Here is a 21,254-nt window from a genome sequence, read left to right as displayed (position 1 = left end):
GGTGTGGACAGGGGTCGGTGGGGGAGCCGGAGTGGATGGTGTTCATCGTGCGGGTGGTGTCTTCGGTGTTGACCGGGGTCCAGTGGCAGAGGGTGGTGGGGGGGCGCTGGTTTGGTGGTTGGGTGTGTGGTCTGTGCTCCGAAGCTGTTGTGTATGTCGGCGATCTTGCGGTGAAAGAACGAGGCGAGTGAGTCGCAGAGATCTTGCGAGGGTGTGATGTCGTTGTTGCAGGCACTGGGGTTGGAGAGCTCTTTAACGATGTTGAAGAGTTCCTTGCTGTTGTGGGTGTTGTTGTCCAGACGTTCTTTGAATGTTGTCCTTTTGGTGGTGCGGATCAGCTGGTGGTGTTTGCGGGTGGCGTTCTTGAGGGCTGTCATGTTCTCCGTTGTCTGGTCGTGGCGCCAGGCTGTCTCGAGGGTGCAGCAGGTTTTCTTGGAGTTTTTGAGGTCGTTGGTGAACCATGAGGCTTCCTTGCTGCCGGGTCTGCTGGGAGGGTTCTTCAGAGGTGTCAGGTCATCCGCGCAGTTGGTGAGCCACTGTGTGAGGTTGCGGGCTGCTTCATTGGGGTCCCTGGTGTTGGTGGGAGGGTTCTGGCTGAGGGAGGTGGTGAGTTGGTCGGCGGAGATCTTGCTCCAGCTTCTGCGGGGAACCTGTTGTGGGTGGTGGTTGGTCATGGTTCTCCTGAAGTTGAAGTGGATGCAGCTGTGATCTGTCCAGTGTAGTCCGGTGGAGTGGCTGAAGGAGATGTGCTTGCTGGAGGAGAAGATGGTGTCTAGCATTTGACCTGTGTAGTGGGTGGGGATGTTCACCAGTTGCTTGAGTCTGAGGTTGTCCAGGAGGGCGACGGTGTTGCTGTCATTGTTGTTCTCCAGGTGGAAGTGGATGTCTCCTAGGAGGATGTAGTCTGCTGAGGTAAGGGCGTGCTGGCTGATGAAGTCTGCGATGGCTTCGCTGAATTGTGCGCGTGGTCCCGGTCGTCTGTAGACGAGAGTGCCTCTGAGGGTGGTCTTGAGGTTGGTGTGTATCTGAAAGTGGAGGTGCTCTGCGGTGGTGAGGGTGTCGTCGGTGTTGGTCGTGATTCGGATGGTGTTTTTGTGGAGGTTGGCGATGCCTCCTCCGGTTTGGTTGACGCGGTCCCTTCAGGTGATCTCGTAGCCCTCCGGGATGGCTATGGCGATGTCGGGGGCTGAGGAGGCGTTCATCCAGGTTTCTGTGAGGAAGGCGACGGCTGGTGATGTTGTGTCGAGGAGGTTCCAGAGTTCGACGGCGTGTCTGTGGACGGAGCGGATGTTGAGCAGGATGCACTTTAAGTGATTGCTGCTGGTGCCTGGCCTTGCGGGTGCGGTGCAGGTCCGGAGGCAGGTGGATTTACAGCAGGTGAAGGGTCCGCGAATGCGTTTCGGGTTGGTCCGGTAGCAGGCGGTGTTCCGGCCGGCGTTACGTGCGTTTAGGGTGGTGGCGTCGTAAGTTCGTCACGTGAGCTAGCTTCGTCGGGGGGGCCAGGGGTCCTGGCGCTGGGCGTAGTCCAGGCGCAGACGGGCTTGCGGCGCGCCCGCTGCTCGCAGCCTCCGTAAGTGTGGAACCGGGAGGGAGGAGCAGCTGGGTGGTGGGAGAGGGGCAGCGAATGGGCTGGAGGAGGGCAGGGCCGCAGGGCGGCAGCGGCGGGAAGGACGAAAAACGGGAGGTGGGCGGCTCAGCGGCGGCTGGGCCGTCCAAGGCAGGCAGCGGCGGTGACAATTAGCAGGCAGGCAGCGGGTGATAACACCGGCACAGGAGGCTGGCAGGTAGGCAGCAGTGCGTGGGGGCGACCTAGCCTGGAGGCAGGGTCAGCGGTCGATCCCTTCGCCTACTACGCGGCCCCCTTAAGAGTGGAACCGGGAGGGAGGAGCAGCTGGGTGGTGGGAGCGGGGCGGCAAATGGTCTGGAGGGGGGCGGGGCCGCAGGGAGGCAGCGGCGGGAAGGACGAAAATCGGGAGGTGGGCGGCTCAGCGGCGGCTGGGCCGTCCAAGGCAGGCAGCGGCGGTGACAATTAGCAGGCAGGCAGCGGGTGATAACACCGGCACAGGAGGCTGGCAGGTAGGCAGCAGTGAGTGGGGGCGACCTAGCCTGGAGGTCAGCGGTCACGGAAGCGGAAGCATTTATACATATCGGACGGAATCTTGTAGTTGTACTCTTAAGTGCTCATATATTTTTGTGAATTAGCTCTGAAATACAAAGAGGGCACATTTCCTTAAGCTATTCAAAGTTTATGCACATTTTAGATGCTTTTGGACATATTTGCAAATTGTAAATTTGTATAAGAGTAAATAATATTTAAAAAATAATTTTATTATTTTCATTATAGAACATAAAACAGAAGCTGCAATTGTACAGAAAAAAAGATAGACCAACCAATACATATAATGAATTGGTTATCAATAATAATTTAGAATGTATATTTGAATCGACAAGTACGCATATAAATTAATATTGATTTGAAAATTGTATAAAAGCACATAAGAGTACTCGAGGAGTACTACTTTACAAACTCCAAACTGCCTTTGTGAACAGGTACTAATATAATTGAAAAACATGAGAGCTACAAATCTGTGTAACATTTGGGTAGTCCTACAAACTGGTTTTACCTTCCAACTGGTACATGGCCTGGAGCAAAAAATGCCTGCGTTGGACAGCCCAAGAAAATGATGGGCAGGCCTACGGCGATGCACAGGCCCATCCCAATGACACACATGGCTCCACACTGCTTCAGCGTCATCTGGAACTTCTTCATTATCGCTCCTCCGACAATGATCCCCACCATGGCTCCAGGAATGCTGATAGCACCTGAGAAGAGCAACCACAAAACAGGAGTACTTCATTATGTGTTCAATGTGAGGAGATGTAAATACAAACAGGAAGCGATCGTTGCGGCTCCTCCATTTTAGAGGAGGAGCGTCACTTTAAAGGCCAGAGCGGAAAAATAACATGGTGATAAAGATTATTTATTACCATTTTTTTTTCCAGTAATCGACCCGTCCGGAACGGAGTGGCAGAAAGGGGCTGGGCCAGTGCTGTCCAGTGGCAGCAGGGAGCTGTGCGCTTGAAAATGCGAATATCATTTTGGCTGGCCAGCCTGCAGTCTTGCAATGGCCAGCCAGAGATGCACATTTTAAACTTCTCTAACCCAGCTGTCTTAAGCAGCTGGGTTAGAGAAAGCGCAGGCCTCCAGTACTCTTGAGAGCGCTGAGTGAGGCTGCTCCAACCAATCCTAGTGCTGCTCACATACTAGCTCCTTCGACGCTAATTCCCCTCTTGTGCGGGCGTTCCACGGCAGTGGGCGGAGTCATGACGAGCTCAGCTCATCATGAGCACAGCTCCACTGTGCAGCATGACAAGCAGAGCTCATCACGAGCACCGCGGCGCCACGCGCGGCTCTCCTCCTCCCCCCCCCCCCCGCACCATGGGGGAATTAGCCCCGCATGGAAGGGGCTAGTGAGAGCAGCGCCAGGATTGGTTAGGGGAGTTTGCTGGATCCTTCAGAAGAGAGACGACTGGTGAAGGAGGACGTCTCATCGAGCCTCAAGGTAAGTGTTTTTTTTTTTGTGCAACCCTGATTCCCTGCCACACTGCCCTCAATACATGGCAGCCGTCACTGGAAGCGATGTTTCCTGTCATGTTACATAGCTATCTTAACTGCGAGTACTGTTTTTATTTTCTTAGGGCGGCACTATGTGAATGTTTGAGCCACACAGAATTGAAAAATGTTTGAAAAAAACCTCTACTATTGAAGAATCCATTTTCCTTAGAAATATGCTATAAAAGTAAAAAGAAATATATAACCTAGTCACGCTCTACAAAATGTCAATTGCATTGAGAAAACATGTGGAGCTGCATTTTACAGAATGAAGAAGCTTGCCACAAAGGCTACTCCTGTTTTTCACCCGTCTCTATTGCACACCTCTTAAAAGTACCCTGTCAGTGAGGGGTGGTCCAAACAGTCTGACACAAACGATTCACCCCACCTCCCACGGTCGGAGAAACCACTTAAAGCGAAGGCACTACCCAGAAGTAGATCAATATACTGTGCTGATCTACTTCTGCTTCGTGTTTGAGAACAGCACTGGTGTCTCTACAACATCTGGCCTGATGTAAGGGTGGTGAGAGCATCCCAACCTAACCTGAGCTAGGCCGCCACGTAGTCATCTTCTGCTAGCAGAGTCTTTTTTCGCCTATGGTAAAGGTAAGTGTTGGGTGGGATTAATCCCTACTACTCCTGGATAAAAGAAGGGGCAGACACATTTAACATCTAAGATTTGTTGTGTGTAACATGTGCTGCTGTGTAACATGCGCTGCTATGTTTTTGAAGTAGCCTCATCAGGGAACAGAGAAAAAGTATAAAATTAGATTGAGGCATGGTTGAGGTCCCTCATTGGCAAATGTGGATACAAAATCCATCAGTGTGTTGAACTGAAATTATTTATGAGGCATATTCGGTAAGTTGCACAGTCCCAAACCACCAGAGGAGGCTAGACTAACTCAGAGGAGCCTGTCTGTGGCCTTCACAAAAGAGGTTTACCGCTCTATATGGACTGAATACCCCAAGAACTGAAGCTCTTCCTCTCTAACTAATACTTATCTGTAGCAAGTTTAAGTACAATGTTCTAATTATTTTGAACAGGGTAGCTCCCACCTCGAATGATGTCAAATGCAAGAATTAACACAATAATTTTGTTCCACTTTCACATAACTTTATAATACAACATAATCCATGTTAAATATATATGTGAATAATTGATGCACTATCAAAGTATGATAAATATTATATGGTATACATAAGCAAAGACTGCTAAACATAGCATGTTTATAAATGCAAAGTGTGCAAATAAATACATTTATATGTTATATGTGAGATGCAATGAGGGAGATATGCAAGCATAAAATGCAATGGACACATCAAAAGAACCCACCAATAGGCAATTATCCAACAAAGAATATAAGGCTATCTTTGACATTTACTATGTCTAAATCGCTTAATCCAGGAGAACATTAGCAATCACTAGAGAGAGGATAATGGAGAAAGGCTTTGTGTCCCCATGTGAAAAGGTATCGGAATGAGGTTTCTATAATCCTTAAATCAATCGTCCTGCATGTCACCAAATATCTGATCCCCCAGTTAGTCCTAGAGAATCCTTTGATCCTTCTGATCTCTAGTCCCTCGAGGATCAACCAGATCACATGAAATCGAATCCTCCGGAGAGACCTCCTGTCTCGCCTGCTCTTCTACACCTGCTTTGCTTAAATGCAAACCATCCCAATAATAAGGTTTTTATAAAGAAGGCTAAATAAAATCCTAAATACCATGCAACAGGGTGCAGTACAGGCCTGTGTAGACCCTGCAGCACTGAGGGCTCCCATTCAGCAAAAAGCCTATGAATATTGGTGAGATTTTGGAGGTGTGGGGGGCCTTTCCACATTCTGCATGGAGGTCCCATCATTTTGCATAACACCACCTCCAGGTGTTTGTTTGCCCTGCTTTACTCCCTAAGCCAAGTAAAACTCACAAATTTCCAGAAAGACCAGGGTCCATTAAAGACTCAGATCTCAGCCCTCTACACTCTAGAGCAAATGAATCTTTCTCAAGGCCTCAAAATGGTTGCCCAAATACTTCAGGAACAGTCAAGTCCATCCAACTAACAGTAACCAATGACACTGAACTAACCTTTAACCTTGGTTTCCGGAGCAGCGTACTGCCTGGCATAAAGCGCTTCGATGCCTTGTCAGGGGTAGTAAGCGCAATATAAATGCAATTACATTAACATTTACATCCAATTAACTGAAGATCTGCAGTAATCCCTAAATAGAATCACTCTAATCTTGTCAATTGATTTAATGGGTGCCTGGAGCCAGAACAAAAAAAAAAAAAAAAAAAAAAAAAAAAAAACAAAGATTGGACCAGGACTACATCTGGTTTCTGCTTTATTTAACAGACATTTGTCAGCTCAAGATGTAATAACGAATAAGTTACTTGTCTTTGGTAACGCCTTATCTGGTAGAGACTATCTAGCCATAGATTCCTTACCTTAGAATTATCCCAAGGCATCAGACTGGATCCACAAAAAGTTTGTGAGTAGTATCTCTGCGTGCCAGTAGGCGGCATCGTTTGACTCTGCGTGGCGTCGTTGGCTTTGGAAATGACTTGCACGGTGCCTATATAGGCACCACTCCAGTGCGCTGATGTCCGTTTCTTATCATGACTTTCCACAGCAGGAGTGCGAAGCCATGGTACACACACCACAGGTGTGGCAAACTAGGGCTCTCAAAGGGGAAAAACCCTGACCCTGGATATCATTTTGCAGAGCAGGGAGGATGGGTGGGTCAGTAAGAAATCTGCAGCTAGACAGAATCTCTACCAGATGATGGCATTACCGAAGATAAGCAACTTGTTCATCTTTTAGAGACTTCTAGTCTAGGATTCCTTACCTTAGATAGAGACCCAAGCAATACCTCCCCAGAGATGGGTCTGCAAAATAATTTCTCACTAAAAAAGTCCTGCAGACTGAACAGGCAAAATGTCCAACCCTGCAACCCTGACTGTCCAGGCAGTAATGCTTCGTGGACGTGTGTAGAGAAGCCCATATTGCGGCTTGGTAGATGTCCAGGACAGGAACTCTGGGTGCTAATTCAGCAGTTGTAGCCTTGGCGCTGCTGAAATGAGCACGCAAGCCCTCAAAGTTTTGCTTCTTGGCCAGTGCATAGCAGATTTTAATGCAGAGCATGCTCCATCGGAAGGTGGTCCACTTCTGCATGGCCTTTCCCTTCTAATCTCCTACATACCCCACGAAGAGATTGTTGACCACCCGTAACTTTTGTGCGGTGAAGATACAATGACAATGCTCTTTTGGGTCCAGATGGAAAGTCGCTCCGCTTCCTTAGAGGGATGTAGCAGAGCGTAACAAGTAGGCAGGGTGTAGGACTGGCCTACATGAAAGTGAGTTCCAACTTTCGGCAGCCAGGAAGATCTAATGAGAACAACCATCTTGTATGGGTAGATGTTCAGGTAGGAAGGCTTGAATGACATAGCCTGAAGCTCACTGACCCTCTGAGTAGATGTTATTGCCACCAAGAAGGCCTTCTTGATGGAAAGGAGACTGAGAGGACAATTGTGCAATGGCTCAAAGGGAGAGCATTGTGGTTCTGAAATTCTGGATTCATGTAATCGTTCTGGACTCGAGAATAAAAACTTCATCGAAACATGACGAATTTGGTATCAAAAGACCGAGAATGACGAGCACATCATGTACATATATTTTCAGCATATTCGAGTGACGATTTCACCTCGAAATCGTCATTTTCGTTCTGAACCCTTGGCTCCCATTTATGTGTTGCCCTTTACATAGGCCTTAATCCAGCTGAATTCAATTCAGCAAGGACACCTACTCCTTAATCGACTTTTCCATGACCTGTGCAAGTTGGAACCATTGCCCCAGGCCGAACTCGTTAGGTCAGTTCCCCTCCCAGTGGCCGAGCAAGATAGCATCAAGGCTCAACAAGCCATAAAACCATTTCAGCGCGCACACCTGCCGTATCTTGCTCACATCTGTCTCTACTCTTTTGCTTCACTTACTTTATGGGGAGGTGCCTGTTTTATTGGGGGTCCACCGATATCTGATGAAAGTTGGGCCTTGCCGGGTGATTTGTTATGGGCAGCACGACGTGAAATATGTACATGTCATCATGACTCTGCTTTTCTTTTGTAACCAGTAACTGAAAATGACATACTACGAATTCGAAGAATGTTTGCTTGAAGCTGAATATTCTGTATAAAGAGAGAAGCCTGACTTTGTAAATTCGAGCAGTCTCCTGAGAATATACTTCCCCGTGTGTTGTATTCTAGGACACTTGTTACCTTGGTTGCAGCCAATAAAATCGATCCTTGACTTCACCTAGAAGACTCTGAGTTTCTGTGGTCTAAATCAGGAAGAACTCGAGGTCTCTGGGTGTACCCTGGCACCGCTGGGTTACCGGTTCTGCGCCGGTTCTTAAAAACCCAGTACCTCAGCTGGCGCCCAACGTTTGGGGCGATTCCAGTGGTACCAGCCCAGCCAGAGGTTCGTGAGGAGCTTCGTGTGAAAATTCCAGAGGACGGTCAACCACCTCATCGACCCCTGCATGTCGACGTGGTCCGAAGGTCTTTGCTGCGAGGTTCCCCGCTTCCCAACGGCTACAGAGGACTGCTGCCCTGGCTATCGCCCTGATTTGGACCCTTGAAGTTTGGTAGAGCGAAACACTAAGACGAGTCTTCTGGTGACGTCATCGATATCTCAGTTAAGTGTAAGTGGAGCGTCTCCCAGTCCTTAGTTGGTCTTAGTCTTGGGTATCCTTTGGGATAATTTGTTGGTACTTGCAAGCACCAAAATCCTTTGAAGTTTGGAACTAGACTAGAGAGCAAAGATACCTAGTCTTAGACTTGGAAATTTGTTTTGTCTTGGTTATAATAATATGGACTCCCGATTGGAGGACTCATGTCCGGTTCCTCCGGTTGGAACTCCAACTTACGAGCTATATGTGAAACATGGGGTAGGCCCCATCACCTACAACGAAGTGTGGATTAAATACACCAGGAAAGATGGTGTTTTAAAATGGCCCCAATATGGTAGCTTTGATACCGAAATCCTAGATAACCTTGAAATTAAACTCTTTAAAAAGAAAGCCCGGCCGGCGATGTTTGACTCTTTCCGCTTATGGCGTAAAGAAGCCAAACAAAAAGAAATCAAATTAGCTAAGAAAAATAAAAGAGAAGAGGGACTTTCAGTAATGCAAGCTGCTATGCAGTTTAAAGACAATGTAGAAGAGCAGATGAGTGAACAGTTGCACAGACAACGTAAAATGGCAGTGGACAAATGCTATCCAGTTTTGCCGTCTCTTCAGCAAGAGGCAGCAAAAGAGCGTGAAAAAGACCCATTAATGTCGCATTTACTAAACTCGCCACCCCCCTATGCACAAAATGCCACGGCACCCCCACAACCTTTAGTTACGCCTCCTGTTCCTCCACAGCACCCGCCAGCTGTTCTTCAGCTGGCTCCTACTTCTTCGGTGCAGCCTCCTCCAGGCTCACCGACCACCTCTGCTTCATCTATGCTTTCTACGATTTTGCCTAAAGTACCTACTACTTCTCCTAATGCTCCCTCTATGATTTTGCCTAGTGCTCCTTCCATTTCCCCTGATACCTCTTCTGCTAGCTCTGCCCCTGCCATCTCACCTCGTTTTTCCACCTGTTCTTCCTTCAGTTTCACCTTCCATTCGGCAGAAAATGGCCAGCACTGTTACTAACCTTCTTTTACCTCTTTTCGGGTCGCCTACTACGACCCCTAACATGGGACGAAGACAGTTGCGAAGTCGACTGCCTGACTATCAAGAGAGAGACTCACTGAATAGTTTAGCACGGAAATGGGTTATGGACACGGTTAAATATGATGTAGAGTCTGTCATGGAAGTCTTCCATCAATGGGAAGCATCGACGCAGAGATATGTTTTCGAACAGATGTGTGTTTTTCTTTGTGAGGATTTGGAAGACAATGATCTGGAAAGCAACCCGCAAGAGTTGTGTCGTGTACGGTTTAAATTTGGAGAAGGCATGATTGTAGGTCCTGATGTAGAGAAAGCGGTTGAAATATTGTTATCATATCGGAGTAAGGGGAGCAGTTCTGGGTCACAATCTGAGCCTGGTACATCTAGTAGGAAAAAGGCGCGACAATACCCTATGAGAGAAGTTACCCCACAATGGAGAGAGGGTGACACGACTGCTGTCCCACCTATTCTGCCACATTTCCAACGTGTATGGGTACATGTCCCATGGAAGCGAGCTGAAGTTTTAGCACTCAAACAAACATTACCTGATCCGCGTAAAAATCCTGCAGGGTATTACAAAGAGTTGTCGCACACTGCTGGGTCATGTATAATGAATTTAGCCGATATCGATATGCTATTTGGGAATGTTGTTCCACAGCCTTTATGGGGTAAAATTCGTCATATAGATCTTGATCAGGAATTAGGTGACTCGTGGGCTAATATCGCCGCTGCAGACGCCCGACAAGTTGGTGGTGCTAAGCCTGAGCCTTTGATAGCAGAACTCCCTGGTAAAATAGTAGATTACATGAAAATGATAATGCCTGCAATACGTGTAAATTGGGATAAGTTGTCTGCATGCAAGCAAAAGAAAGAAGAAACTGTCAGATTTTTTCACCAGGTTCGAAGAAACATTTGTCGACCACAGCGGTCAAGATATGACCACAGAAGGTGGTCAGAGATTGTTTGTCGATAAATTCGTGCACAATCTGCTTCCAGAATTGTGTAAAAAGTTAAAGGATTCAGAAAGTTCTTGGGCAGTCTCATCTTCAGCCCAGATATTGGCTACCGCACAATATTACGAAAATAGAGACAAGGACAAGAAAGATAGAGTAGAGAAGAAAACTAAAGAACTGAAAACAAAGGTTTTGCTACAGCAACCTATCCGCCACGTGGTGGTGGTAATCAGAATAATGGTAGCCAGAATCACTACCAGAATAATTTCCAGCAGCCTCAACAGTATCAGAGGAACTCGCAAAGAGTCGAGTACACTCAGCCACGTGTCTCTGTAGGCCCCAACCAGTGTTCATATTGCAAAGAAGAGGGTCATTTTAAGTATAGTTGTCCTATTTTATTACAGCGTGCAAATGGTGCTTCTGGTGTAAGAGGTCGTGGTGTTCAGCAAGTGCCTAGAGGTAGAGGACGTGGAAACGTCCCCCAGAACGCACGTCCCCTTCCACCACAGAATTCTATGAATAGGTTTGATCAGCAGAACAACGCATCTGATAGGACAGCTCAATACTATGTTGATGATTACTATACAGAAGATGAGTATTTGGAGGGTAACCATTGCTAGGACAGCCATAGACAAAGAGAGGGAGTTGTTTCAGTTCCAGTAGATCAGAGTGGACCATACGTTGAGGTGATTACATCAGGTGTGTCAGAACCTTTTCTGTTGGATACTGGTGCTACAAAGAGTTCTATTATGCACTCCAAACTCCCTGGCGCACCTTTGTCTGGCGAAATGAACGTTTCTGTAGGTTTTTCTGGCGCCCCAGTTAGAAATCCAATTTCTGACCCTTTGTCCCTTTCTGTTGGTCCTTGTGATTTAGAAGCACCCCTCATTCTGACAACAGGTTGTGGGGAAAACTTGCTAGGATTGGATTTATTAAAAAGATTGTATGCGACTTTGTACTGTTCTCCTTCAGGAGTACTACTTACTTTAGGTAAGAAAGTGGTTTCTCCCATGTATTTGTCGAGGGATAAAATTCCAGCAGAATTGTCGCTTCTCCCAGATATTCTTTGGGCTACTGGTCCTAATGATGTGGGCCTTTTAGAAATACCACCATATGTTGTAACATTGAAAGCCAATGTTCAAATGCCACGAATTCCACAATATAAGATATCTAGTGAGGGTGAAAAAGCTTTGCTAACGATCGTTTACGAATTGATTAAAAAGGATGTGATTGAAGAAACACGAGGCAATGTTTGCAATAGTCCTGTTCTGCCTGTTTTAAAACGAACTGACCCTTCTCAGCCACCTGTGTACAGATTCGTGATTGACCTTAGAGAGGTGAATAAGATAGTTGTGCCACAATTCCCAGTTGTCCCCGACATTACCACATTGTTAACTATGATTCCAGCCTCTGCCTCCTGGTTTTCGGTGATTGACCTGAAGAATGCTTTCTTCAGTATCCTGATTGCTGAGGAGAGCAGGGATATTTTTTCCTTCAGTTTAGGAGGTCGCAGTTTTCGCTTTAAACGCGCTCCTCAGGGCTACTGTGAAAGTCCATCAATATACAGTCAAGCTCTAAAAACACAGCTTGATACGATTGTTTTACCTAAAGGTGCTGCTCTTGTACAGTATGTGGATGATTTGCTCATTGCTGCAGATACTGAGGAAATTTGTAAAAAGGCCACGTTGTCATTATTGCGTCATCTATGTGATTTACATCACAAGGTGTCACTTTCCAAACTACAATATTGCTGACAAGAAGTGACCTACCTAGGTCACCTCTTATCGAAGGAGGGAAGGAAACTGACCCCAGAAAGAATTCAGGCAATAGCGAAATTGAGTGTGCCAAGAACTCAGAGAGAAGTACGTGCTTTCCTGGGCATTACATCGTACTGTAGACAGTGGATTCCACATTTTTCGTTATTTGCCAAACCCTTGGTGGCATTAACGTGTAAAAATACACCCAATCCCATTCCTTGGTCTGATGAGTGTCAGAAAAGTTTTCTCGAATTGCGCACAGCATTATGTTCGGCTCCTGTGTTAGGTACCCCCAACTACAGTAAGCCTTTCACATTGTATGTCCACGAGAAAGAGGGCTGTGCATTGTCTGTGTTGACTCAGTTATTTGGAGGTAGGCAGCGCCCATGCGCCTATTTTTCATCGACTTTGGATCTGGTAGCTAAAGCATTGCCAAGTTGTTTAAGAGCCACAGCAGCAGCAGCTGTTTCTATTCGACAGTCTGCTGGACTAGTAATGAATAATACACTAACCGTGATGGTCCCACATGCAGTAGACACATTGTTAAATAGAACTAAGACACAGCACTTAACTAGTGCTCGGTTGTCAAGCTACGAATTAACGCTGTTAGTAAGTCATGTGCACATAAAAAGGTGCAGTACCTTAAATCTAGCTACGTTGTTGCCAATTGCAGAGGAATCAGATGCTTCAGAACAGCACGATTGTTTTCTCAGAACAGAGGAAGAGACAAAAGGGAGAGTAGATTTATCTGACACTCCTCTTGCTGAATGTGATGGTACATTATGGGTGGATGGTTCATGCTTCAAGCTCCCAAGTGGTAACATGACTGCAGCATATGCTGTCACGACTTTGCACACAGTTGTTGAAACTGCACGAGTGCCACATGGTTCAGCCCAAGCCGCAGAATTAATTGCACTCACAAGAGCATGTGTGTTGTCCAAAGGAATGAAAGTGACTATCTACACTGATAGTCAGTATGCGTTCGGAGTGGCTCACAGTTTTGGACGATTGTGGAGAGAACGTGGGTTCCTGACTTCGCATGGAGCTAAGATTCAGCATGGTCAGTTGGTGAATGAGCTTCTTGAATCACTGACCTTGCCTCTGCAAATGGCGATTGTGAAATGTAGTGCTCACAAGAAGGTGACTGATGATATTGGTCGTGGGAATGCATTTGCTGATGAGATCGCGAAAGAGACGGCGAAGAATGTAATGAGCCGAATGTACGTTGTGATCCAGCGGCCTATAGAAAATATATCATAAACAACGCTACCCAACTTCATAACCTATAAACAAAATTCTATACTAAACTATGGACCCATTTATAAACCTGACATATTTTGGGCCTACTGAATCAGGTGGTCGGATTAAATCTATATACACCTAATTTACAAACTATATACAATATTAAACATTAGCGGAAAGAATATTGTCATTATAACAAATCCTAGCTATTTAAATGACCACCATTGGCGACATGATCTAGCTAATAGTAACCTACACTTCTGAATAATCAAGACCAGCTTGTTTGTCAAAAGTAAGATTTTATTTACTAAATTATGGTATTTCAATTGATAATTTTATAAAAGTAATTTATTAGCATTGAAGCAAGCATGATTGTAAAGAAACGTGAGAAAAATACAATTTAAGCAAGTGAATCAAAGTTAAAGTAAGTATTTAAAAGTTTAGCATTTCTAAAACATAAGTCCCTAGCTAAGCTAAATAGATAGAAATTAAAGTAAAGTTCTTTGAGGATTCTTACGTGCTCCACGCAATGTCCGACAGCACTTCACCCTCATCGGAAAGTCAGAAAGCAGCAGCCAGCCCATCCCTAGGGGCATGACTTTTTATACCTTTCTACACTAACTAAACTACGCAAAGGAAAGTTTTCAGAAATCTTCGACGTCCCATTGGCTGAGAGTGACAAGTGACATGTCACCCATTTTTCAAATCTTCCATTAGGTCACTTTTCTTAAGGACCATTGTCCTTTCCGAATGCAACCAGGAGCTTCCTAGGTTTGCAACAAATGTACAATAATGTTCTCACTGCTTCCAATTGACTTCCGCGGATGCCAAGTTAAGGGCTGACAAAATGTTCTTTTTCGACCTTGGCCACGTCCGACAGAATGATGATAGCACGTCAGTTTTTGCTTTGTGAATGCAGCTTTTGACGAACACTTTATTTCAGAATGGGCGTCTCGTGACTTTTGCAGAAGTAAATTTCAGCTTTTAACAACTTGAGCAAACTAGGCCCAAAAGCAGGCAACTTATGCTTTCTAGTATAAAACAAACACAAGAAAAGTATTAATGTAAGAAATAATGTAGATTCTGTATCCACCCCAGGATTTACTAATTAATTAACCCACCCGATTAATCAAATGTTACCTAGCAAATGCAAACAAATAAAGCAGCGTTTATATCTACCAGTCTTCATTAATCCATGAGACTTATGTGCACCTAGAATAGTAGAAATGACATCACACAGACAAGGAAAAGCAAAACAAGCACATGCTTCTTTTAAGTTTGCAGCAGTTAGTAGTGACAAAAACGAAAACAATAAATTATTTTATTATTTTGCACGAACAAAAAGATGCAACAATTATGCACGTTTATGAGCACACATGTTAGTCCCCCCATGTGTAAAGTTTAATCTAAGTTGTATTAGCACGACATATCACAAATCATTAATATTATTATTCATGTTATGGAAATGTGACTTCACGAGTTTAAACAAAATTTTGTTTTCTATCTCGCTCCATCAACTCCCTCATCTGGTGATTAACAAATCACCACACCAGCACCCAAAATTTTGGTAATTTAAACTTCCGAGAAATCGATTCAAATTCATTTGTATCAGTAATCCTAAAAGTCTGTTTCTGCATAATCTTTGGAATTAGCATAACGCTCTCTATGTAACTCCTGTAATTCGATCTCCCTTTCTTCTTCTTTTCTAAGTTTATAGATTCTTTTCTTTTCTTTCAACTGCTTCTTTCTTTTATGTAACAAACAACCTATTTTGGTCAAAATAAAAATGAATACTATTATAATCAAAGGTGCCAAAATCTTGCCAAGAATTGAACTTCCAATATTGTGAAACCAATTTTTAATTGCTTGGAACCTTTTTGAAAGTTTCCCTGTAAAATCATCTTCTTCTAAAGGAATTATCTCTGAATGCATTTGTGTAATATTCTTGATGTACATTTCAATATTCTTACTTTCGTCAGGTATATATGTGCAACAATGTTGTACATGTAAAATGCCACAGACTCCTCCCTCTTTTGCTAGGAGTATGTCTAAAGCAAGGCGGTCTTGAATTACCATGGATCTAATTGCAATAACTTCAACATTCACTAATTGAAACCCATCAGCTGTGTCAGTTGATAATCTATCAACTATAGTGGACAATTTTCTGATTCTCCCTGCATTTAAGGTTATACCAACAAAAGGTATTACTGCTTGAAAAATATCTCCCAGAACTTCAGTAAAAGTTTCTCTTTTAACTCTATTTACATAATTATGAATTTTAAACAATCCTTCTGAATCTCTGTCAACATGAAACACTTTAGGAAAAACAATTCCCACATAACAAGTTCCATACCAGTGGTCTGGAAGGTTGTAGTAGGCTTTGTCACCACAAACAAAATAAATCCCAGGAAAGATTGGATCCTTTCCACCTTTGAATCCCCAACCTCCCAAAATCTGATAAGTATCTTCACAGTTACTTGCACCTACAAAGTAATTATCAAAAAGTGTGTTATCTCTCCTAATGCAAAGCTTTCCACTAACTGGTTTGTCTATGTGAATTGCACTATTTTCAAGCATTTTGCCATTTAACTTTTCATCCTCTTTCTGCCAGAAATTAGACTTAGTCTGCTTGACTAATTCATTCCTCTTATAAATTGCTCTTCTCTCCTCAACCATATTCAAAAATTTCTTTCCTTCAGCACTTAATTTGCAAGTTAGATTATTTTTATAAGCATACTCATAAGTGAGTTCGTTAGTAACTAAGAAAAATTCTCTCATTTGTTTTGCTTTCTTATGCTTATTTAAAGCGTTTTCAATCTTAATATTTGCAAAAATCTCGTCAAAATCTGAATAGTAATATTCTAAGCGTCCAGTTTGGTAAAATAAGCTAGTTAACACACTACATGTTACACCATAAGTGAGAGGAAGCATATTATATGTTACTCCCTCAGAAACAGAAGCAGGTAACTTAACGCAGACGTAGCAGTCTTTTGCATCCATTACCTTAACATATTCACTCAATAGCTTTGTGAATGTATTACTTGAAAAATCACTAATTGACTTATCTTGATGAATGTTAGGCTGATGATCAATAACTTTTGCAGACGCACTATGTTTAGTTTGGCTAACCAGAGCTTTGCTTGTTATGTTAACTTTGTGTAATTCTCTGTTCATCTCCAAAGGGATAATCACAGCTAAAACCAACCAGAGCAGAATTAAAATGAGCAGACACACCAGAGTCATCTTACAGCATCTCTTAAAAACAGAACACTTTGAAGTGCTCTCCTTAACATAAGGCATTTTTGGTTAGTTTAGCCTCAAAATAAAACAAAATTTTTAAAATCAAAATTTATATTTACACCCCCCTTTTAAAATATATATTTTTTTTTTTTTTTTTTTTTAAAACCCTAAACAAGATTTCTTCGACCTTATGTCATACATAAGTTTTCTTTAACTAAACAGTTTTTCTTCGACCTTGTGTCAACTAACAAATTTTCTTCAGCCTTTTGCCAATTTAATATTTCTGTACTTCAATCATTGTCACTAATTTCTTGGATTTCGTCTTCTTCTTCACTACTACCATATATGTCAATAACAGGTGGAATTACTAAGTAAGTCCACTCAGGAGACTTGTATTTTTGGTTTGGTCTTACTATTCTTTTTCCTTTTCTCGATATTACTTCAATTTTCCTTCCAACTCCAACTTCTTTTCCAGGACTCTTTTGACTACTGATTTCTTCGACTTGTTCTTTTGGTTTCTTGATCAACCTGACTCTCAATCTTCCACCAGGCCAGTAGTCTGCTTTTCTCACGTACTTCTTCTTTGGTTCAGAATTATTTGATTCTGACTTCCAAGTCCTTTTCTTTCTGTTTTCACTTTCACCATCCACGTCACTTTCTTCAGTTTCGTAGTCTGAAATTTCAATTGACTCAGGAACTTCTCTATTCGGCAATTTCACTCCATCAGGAACTTCACTTTGTTTTCCATTACTGGTACTTGGTAATTCGTCTTCCTCCTCTTCTTCAATTACCCCCAACTTCCCAGATTTTGGATTTCTGTTCCTTACTCCAGAGCTTGTTCTCTGCCTTTCGATACTCTCCTGGTCTGAAACTTCTTTTTGTTCTGCTTCTTTGTCTTCGATAGAGACAACCGAATCTTCAGTTATCTTTCCCTTTAACAGATTCTCTTCACCTTCAGAATCTATTTCGATGATTTCCAAGTCTTTTCTTGTCAAATTTCCATTCACTGGCACAGTTTCCAGATGTCGACTTTCTTGTCGATCTTCAAAATCTGGATTTATTTCACCTTCTGTTTCGCCTTCTGCTTCAGAATCAGAATCATCTGTGGTATCACTTTCAACATCAGAACTCTCAGGAGTTGGTACTGGAATAGTATGACTAGGATGAATCCAGCGTTTCAATCCTCTGCACTTTACAGCATTAGTAGTGATTAAAATTATTTGCCTAGGCTTCTGCCATCTAGGAGCTAGACAATTCCTTCTCCGATGTACTTTTGTTCTGACCCAATCGCCAGGTCTCAGATCATGTGTCAAAACCTTTTCATTTGATTGTGCTTCAGTTCCCACCTGATTAGACACAGAAGTTACCATATCAGATAACCTTTTACAGTAATCCAAAATAGCACTGTCATTTATGCTCAACAGTTTACCTACAGGTACAAAAGCTTGCCTCATAACTCTTCCCATTAAAATTTCATGAGGACTCAAACCTGTCTTTTTATCTGGTGTACTTCTTAATGACATCAAAACAAGTGGAAGAGCATCAGTCCACTTTACACCTGTTTCAAGACACATTTTTCCAATTCTGTTTTTAATTGTTCCATTAATTTGTTCAACCACCCCAGATGCCTCTGGTCTGTATGCACAGTGTATTTTCTGCTCAATGCTCAAAGCTTCGCAAATTAACTTCATCAGTTTGTTATCAAAATGGCTTCCTCCATCACTCTCAATAGTGACTGGAAAACCGTACCTTGGGATGATTTCTCTGAGCATCAGTTTTGCTACTGTAATTGAATCACAATGTCGTGTAGGGAAAGCCTCTACCCATCTTGAAAATAAGCAAACAATTACAAGCACATATTTCAAACAATTGTGTAAGGGCATTTCGATGAAATCCATTTGTAACCTGGTAAAGGGACCACCCTCTCGACCAATTATTCCTGTCCCCACCACCGATTTTCTGTTTGGATTCATTTGTTGGCATGACAAACACCTTTGACAAAAAGATTCTGCAATAGTTCTGAACTTAGTATTGAACCATGTTTCTCTGAAAAGTCTAACCATAGAATCTCTTCCCAGATGTGCTGGACCATGATATAATCTGGCCATGTCAGCAATCAAGCAATTTGGTAAGACTACTCTGCCATCTTTGTAAACCCATACTCCATCTTCTTCACGTGGTCTACAATCTGATCTTAACCACAAGTCTTTTTCTTCATCTTCTGCTTCATTTTGTAAATCTCTAATCTCATGCCATGTTTCTACAACTGTTGTTAGCATTAATGAATTTGAATCAGTTTCTTTACTCCTTTCCCGATTGTATGAATAATTTTTCCTTGCGCAGTATTTAGCCGTTTCATCTGCGAAGGCATTGCCCTTGGAAATATAATCAATTCCTCTAGTGTGCGCTGCACACTTAACAATGGCGATTTCTTTCGGCAATTGTATTGCTTCAATTAATCTCCTAATGAAAACTGCATTTTTAATTGGTGATCCTGCTGATGTCATGTATCCTCTCTGTGACCAGAGTTGTCCATAATCATGTACAACTCCATACCCATACTGACTATCAGTAATGATGGTAACTCTTATATCCTTTGATATTTCACATGCACGAATCAAAGCAATTAATTCAGCTACTTGTGCTGAACGAACTCCTTCAAGACATGATGCTTCTTCGACATCTTTAACTGTACAAACTGAATATGAAGCTTTCAAGACACCTCCTTCGGATCTTAAGCATGAGCCATCTACAAAGTAGACAAAATCCGATTCAGACAAAGGTCTGTCTTTGATGTCTTTTCTTGGTTTAGTGCAGAATTCCATGACATCTAAACATTCATGTTCTGTTTCAATGTCATCAACAATTTCAGAATCAGGCAGTAATGTAGAAGGATTCAGATTCAAACATCTTGAAATCGAAACATTATCTGCTCCTAGTATGATTTTCTCATACTTTGTCAATCTGCTGCTTGTTAAATGTTGAGTTTTACCTCTTGTCAGTAATATTTCCACTGAATGAGGCACAAAAACTTTCACTGGAAATCCCATAATGATCCCCTCACTTTGTTCGAGACTAATACTTGTAGCTGCAACTGCTTTTAAACAACCTGGTAATGCTTTTGCAATTGGATCAAGAACTGCAGAGAAGTATGCAATAGGTTTCTTTAGATTTCCATGTCTCTGAATCAACACAGATAATGCACATCCTTCTCTCTCACTGCAATACAGTTCAAAATCTTTCTCATAATTTGGCATACCTAAAGCAGGAGCTTGGCATAAGCTCTTTTTCAGATTCTCAAAAGAATCCATCTCAGCATCATTGAGAATAATTGGATCTTTTACATCTGACTTTGTCAGTCTCTGTAGTGGTTTTGCAATTACTGAAAATCCACTTATCCATTGTCGACAGTAACCAACCATTCCCAAGAACATTCTGACCTGTCTTTGTGTTCTTGGAGGTAACATTGCTTGAATCATTTTTATTCTCTCTATTGTTACTTGTCTTTTTCCCTTTGCAATTCTGTGACCAAGATATTTTACTTCTTGTTTGCAAAACTGTAGTTTTGCTGGAGACACTTTATGTCCTTCTTCTGCAAGGCGATTTAACAGAATTATTGTGTCTGTCACACAATTTTCTCTTGTCTTTGCAGCTATCAACAGATCATCTATATACTGCACTAACGTAGACCTACCAGGTAAGTCTAGGTCTTCTAATGATCTTTTTAACAGTTCATTAAAGATTGAAGGACTTTCTGTATAGCCCTTTGGGATTCTTGACCATCCGAGGGTCTTACCTTGGAATCTGAAAGCAAAGATTTCATAACTGTCTGGATGTAAGGGAACAGTAAAAAATGCATTGCAAAGGTCAATGACTGTATACCATTCAGCATCATGTGGAATCTGGAATAGAATTACTGCTGGATTTGGAACCACAGGACAACATGGAACGACAATTTGATTAACCTTTCTCAAATCTTGTACGATTCTAAATGTTCCATTTGACTTTTTAACTCCCATAATTGGTGAATTACAAGGACTACTCTCCATTTCTTTTAATACACCTTGTTTGATTAATTTTTCAATTATAGGTGTAATACCTTCAATTGTTTCTGCTTTCATTTTATACTGTGGAATGTTAGGAAATTCTATTCCCTGCTTCAATGTAATTTTTACTGGATCTACGTTTTTCATCAGACCCATCTCATTCCCAGTAAAATCCCATATATCAGATTTCACTGTTTCCTTGAGTTCTTCAGGTAAATCCTTTTCTTCAAAAGCAGGAAACAATTTTGTTTCTTCTGCTTCCATCATCATCATTGTCATTCTGTATAAACCATCTTCCTCCATTGTTTGTAACTCAACTCCATCAGGAGAACAATATATTCTGCAATTCATTTTACATAGGATGTCTCTGCCCAATAGATTCACTGGACTACTATTGCAAACCACAAATCTGTGTTTGTCTCTGTAATTTCCAATTTCAACTGGAACTGGATCAGTTAAGTCAGTTTTAATTTGTTGATTACTTACTCCGACAACTTGGATGGTATCCCCAGAGAGAGGTAGGTTTTCAATTTCCACTGATCTAACAGTAGAACGGGTAGCACCAGTGTCCACTAGAAAAGTGATGTCTACATCATTAACTTTCCCGTTTACAAAAGGACCAGACTGGTCAACCTCAAGAGTGGCTCCAACAACACACTCTTCCTCCTCTCTCGGGCACCGTCAGCAAT

The 21,254-nt window shown here is 42.7% G+C and overlaps 1 protein-coding gene across 2 annotated transcripts in view; it reads right to left on the bottom strand.

Moving 5' to 3' along the window:
• SLCO2B1 (solute carrier organic anion transporter family member 2B1) overlaps nucleotides 1-21,254 on the bottom strand; it is a 498,318-nt gene that overhangs the window by 101,226 nt on the left and 375,838 nt on the right. For both annotated transcript variants that reach the window (XM_078658583.1, XM_078658584.1), the window contains one exon: nucleotides 2,625-2,823. In XM_078658583.1, the coding sequence (XP_078514709.1) occupies nucleotides 2,625-2,823 (199 nt within the window). The remainder of the gene's footprint in view (nucleotides 1-2,624; nucleotides 2,824-21,254) is intronic.

The sequence above is a fragment of the Lissotriton helveticus genome, chromosome 8 (genome assembly GCF_964261635.1).
Source record: "Lissotriton helveticus chromosome 8, aLisHel1.1, whole genome shotgun sequence".
NCBI lineage: Eukaryota > Metazoa > Chordata > Amphibia > Caudata > Salamandridae > Lissotriton > Lissotriton helveticus.
The sequence above is the reverse complement of the archived record's forward strand: the minus strand, read 5'-3'. Positions and strand labels throughout refer to the sequence as shown.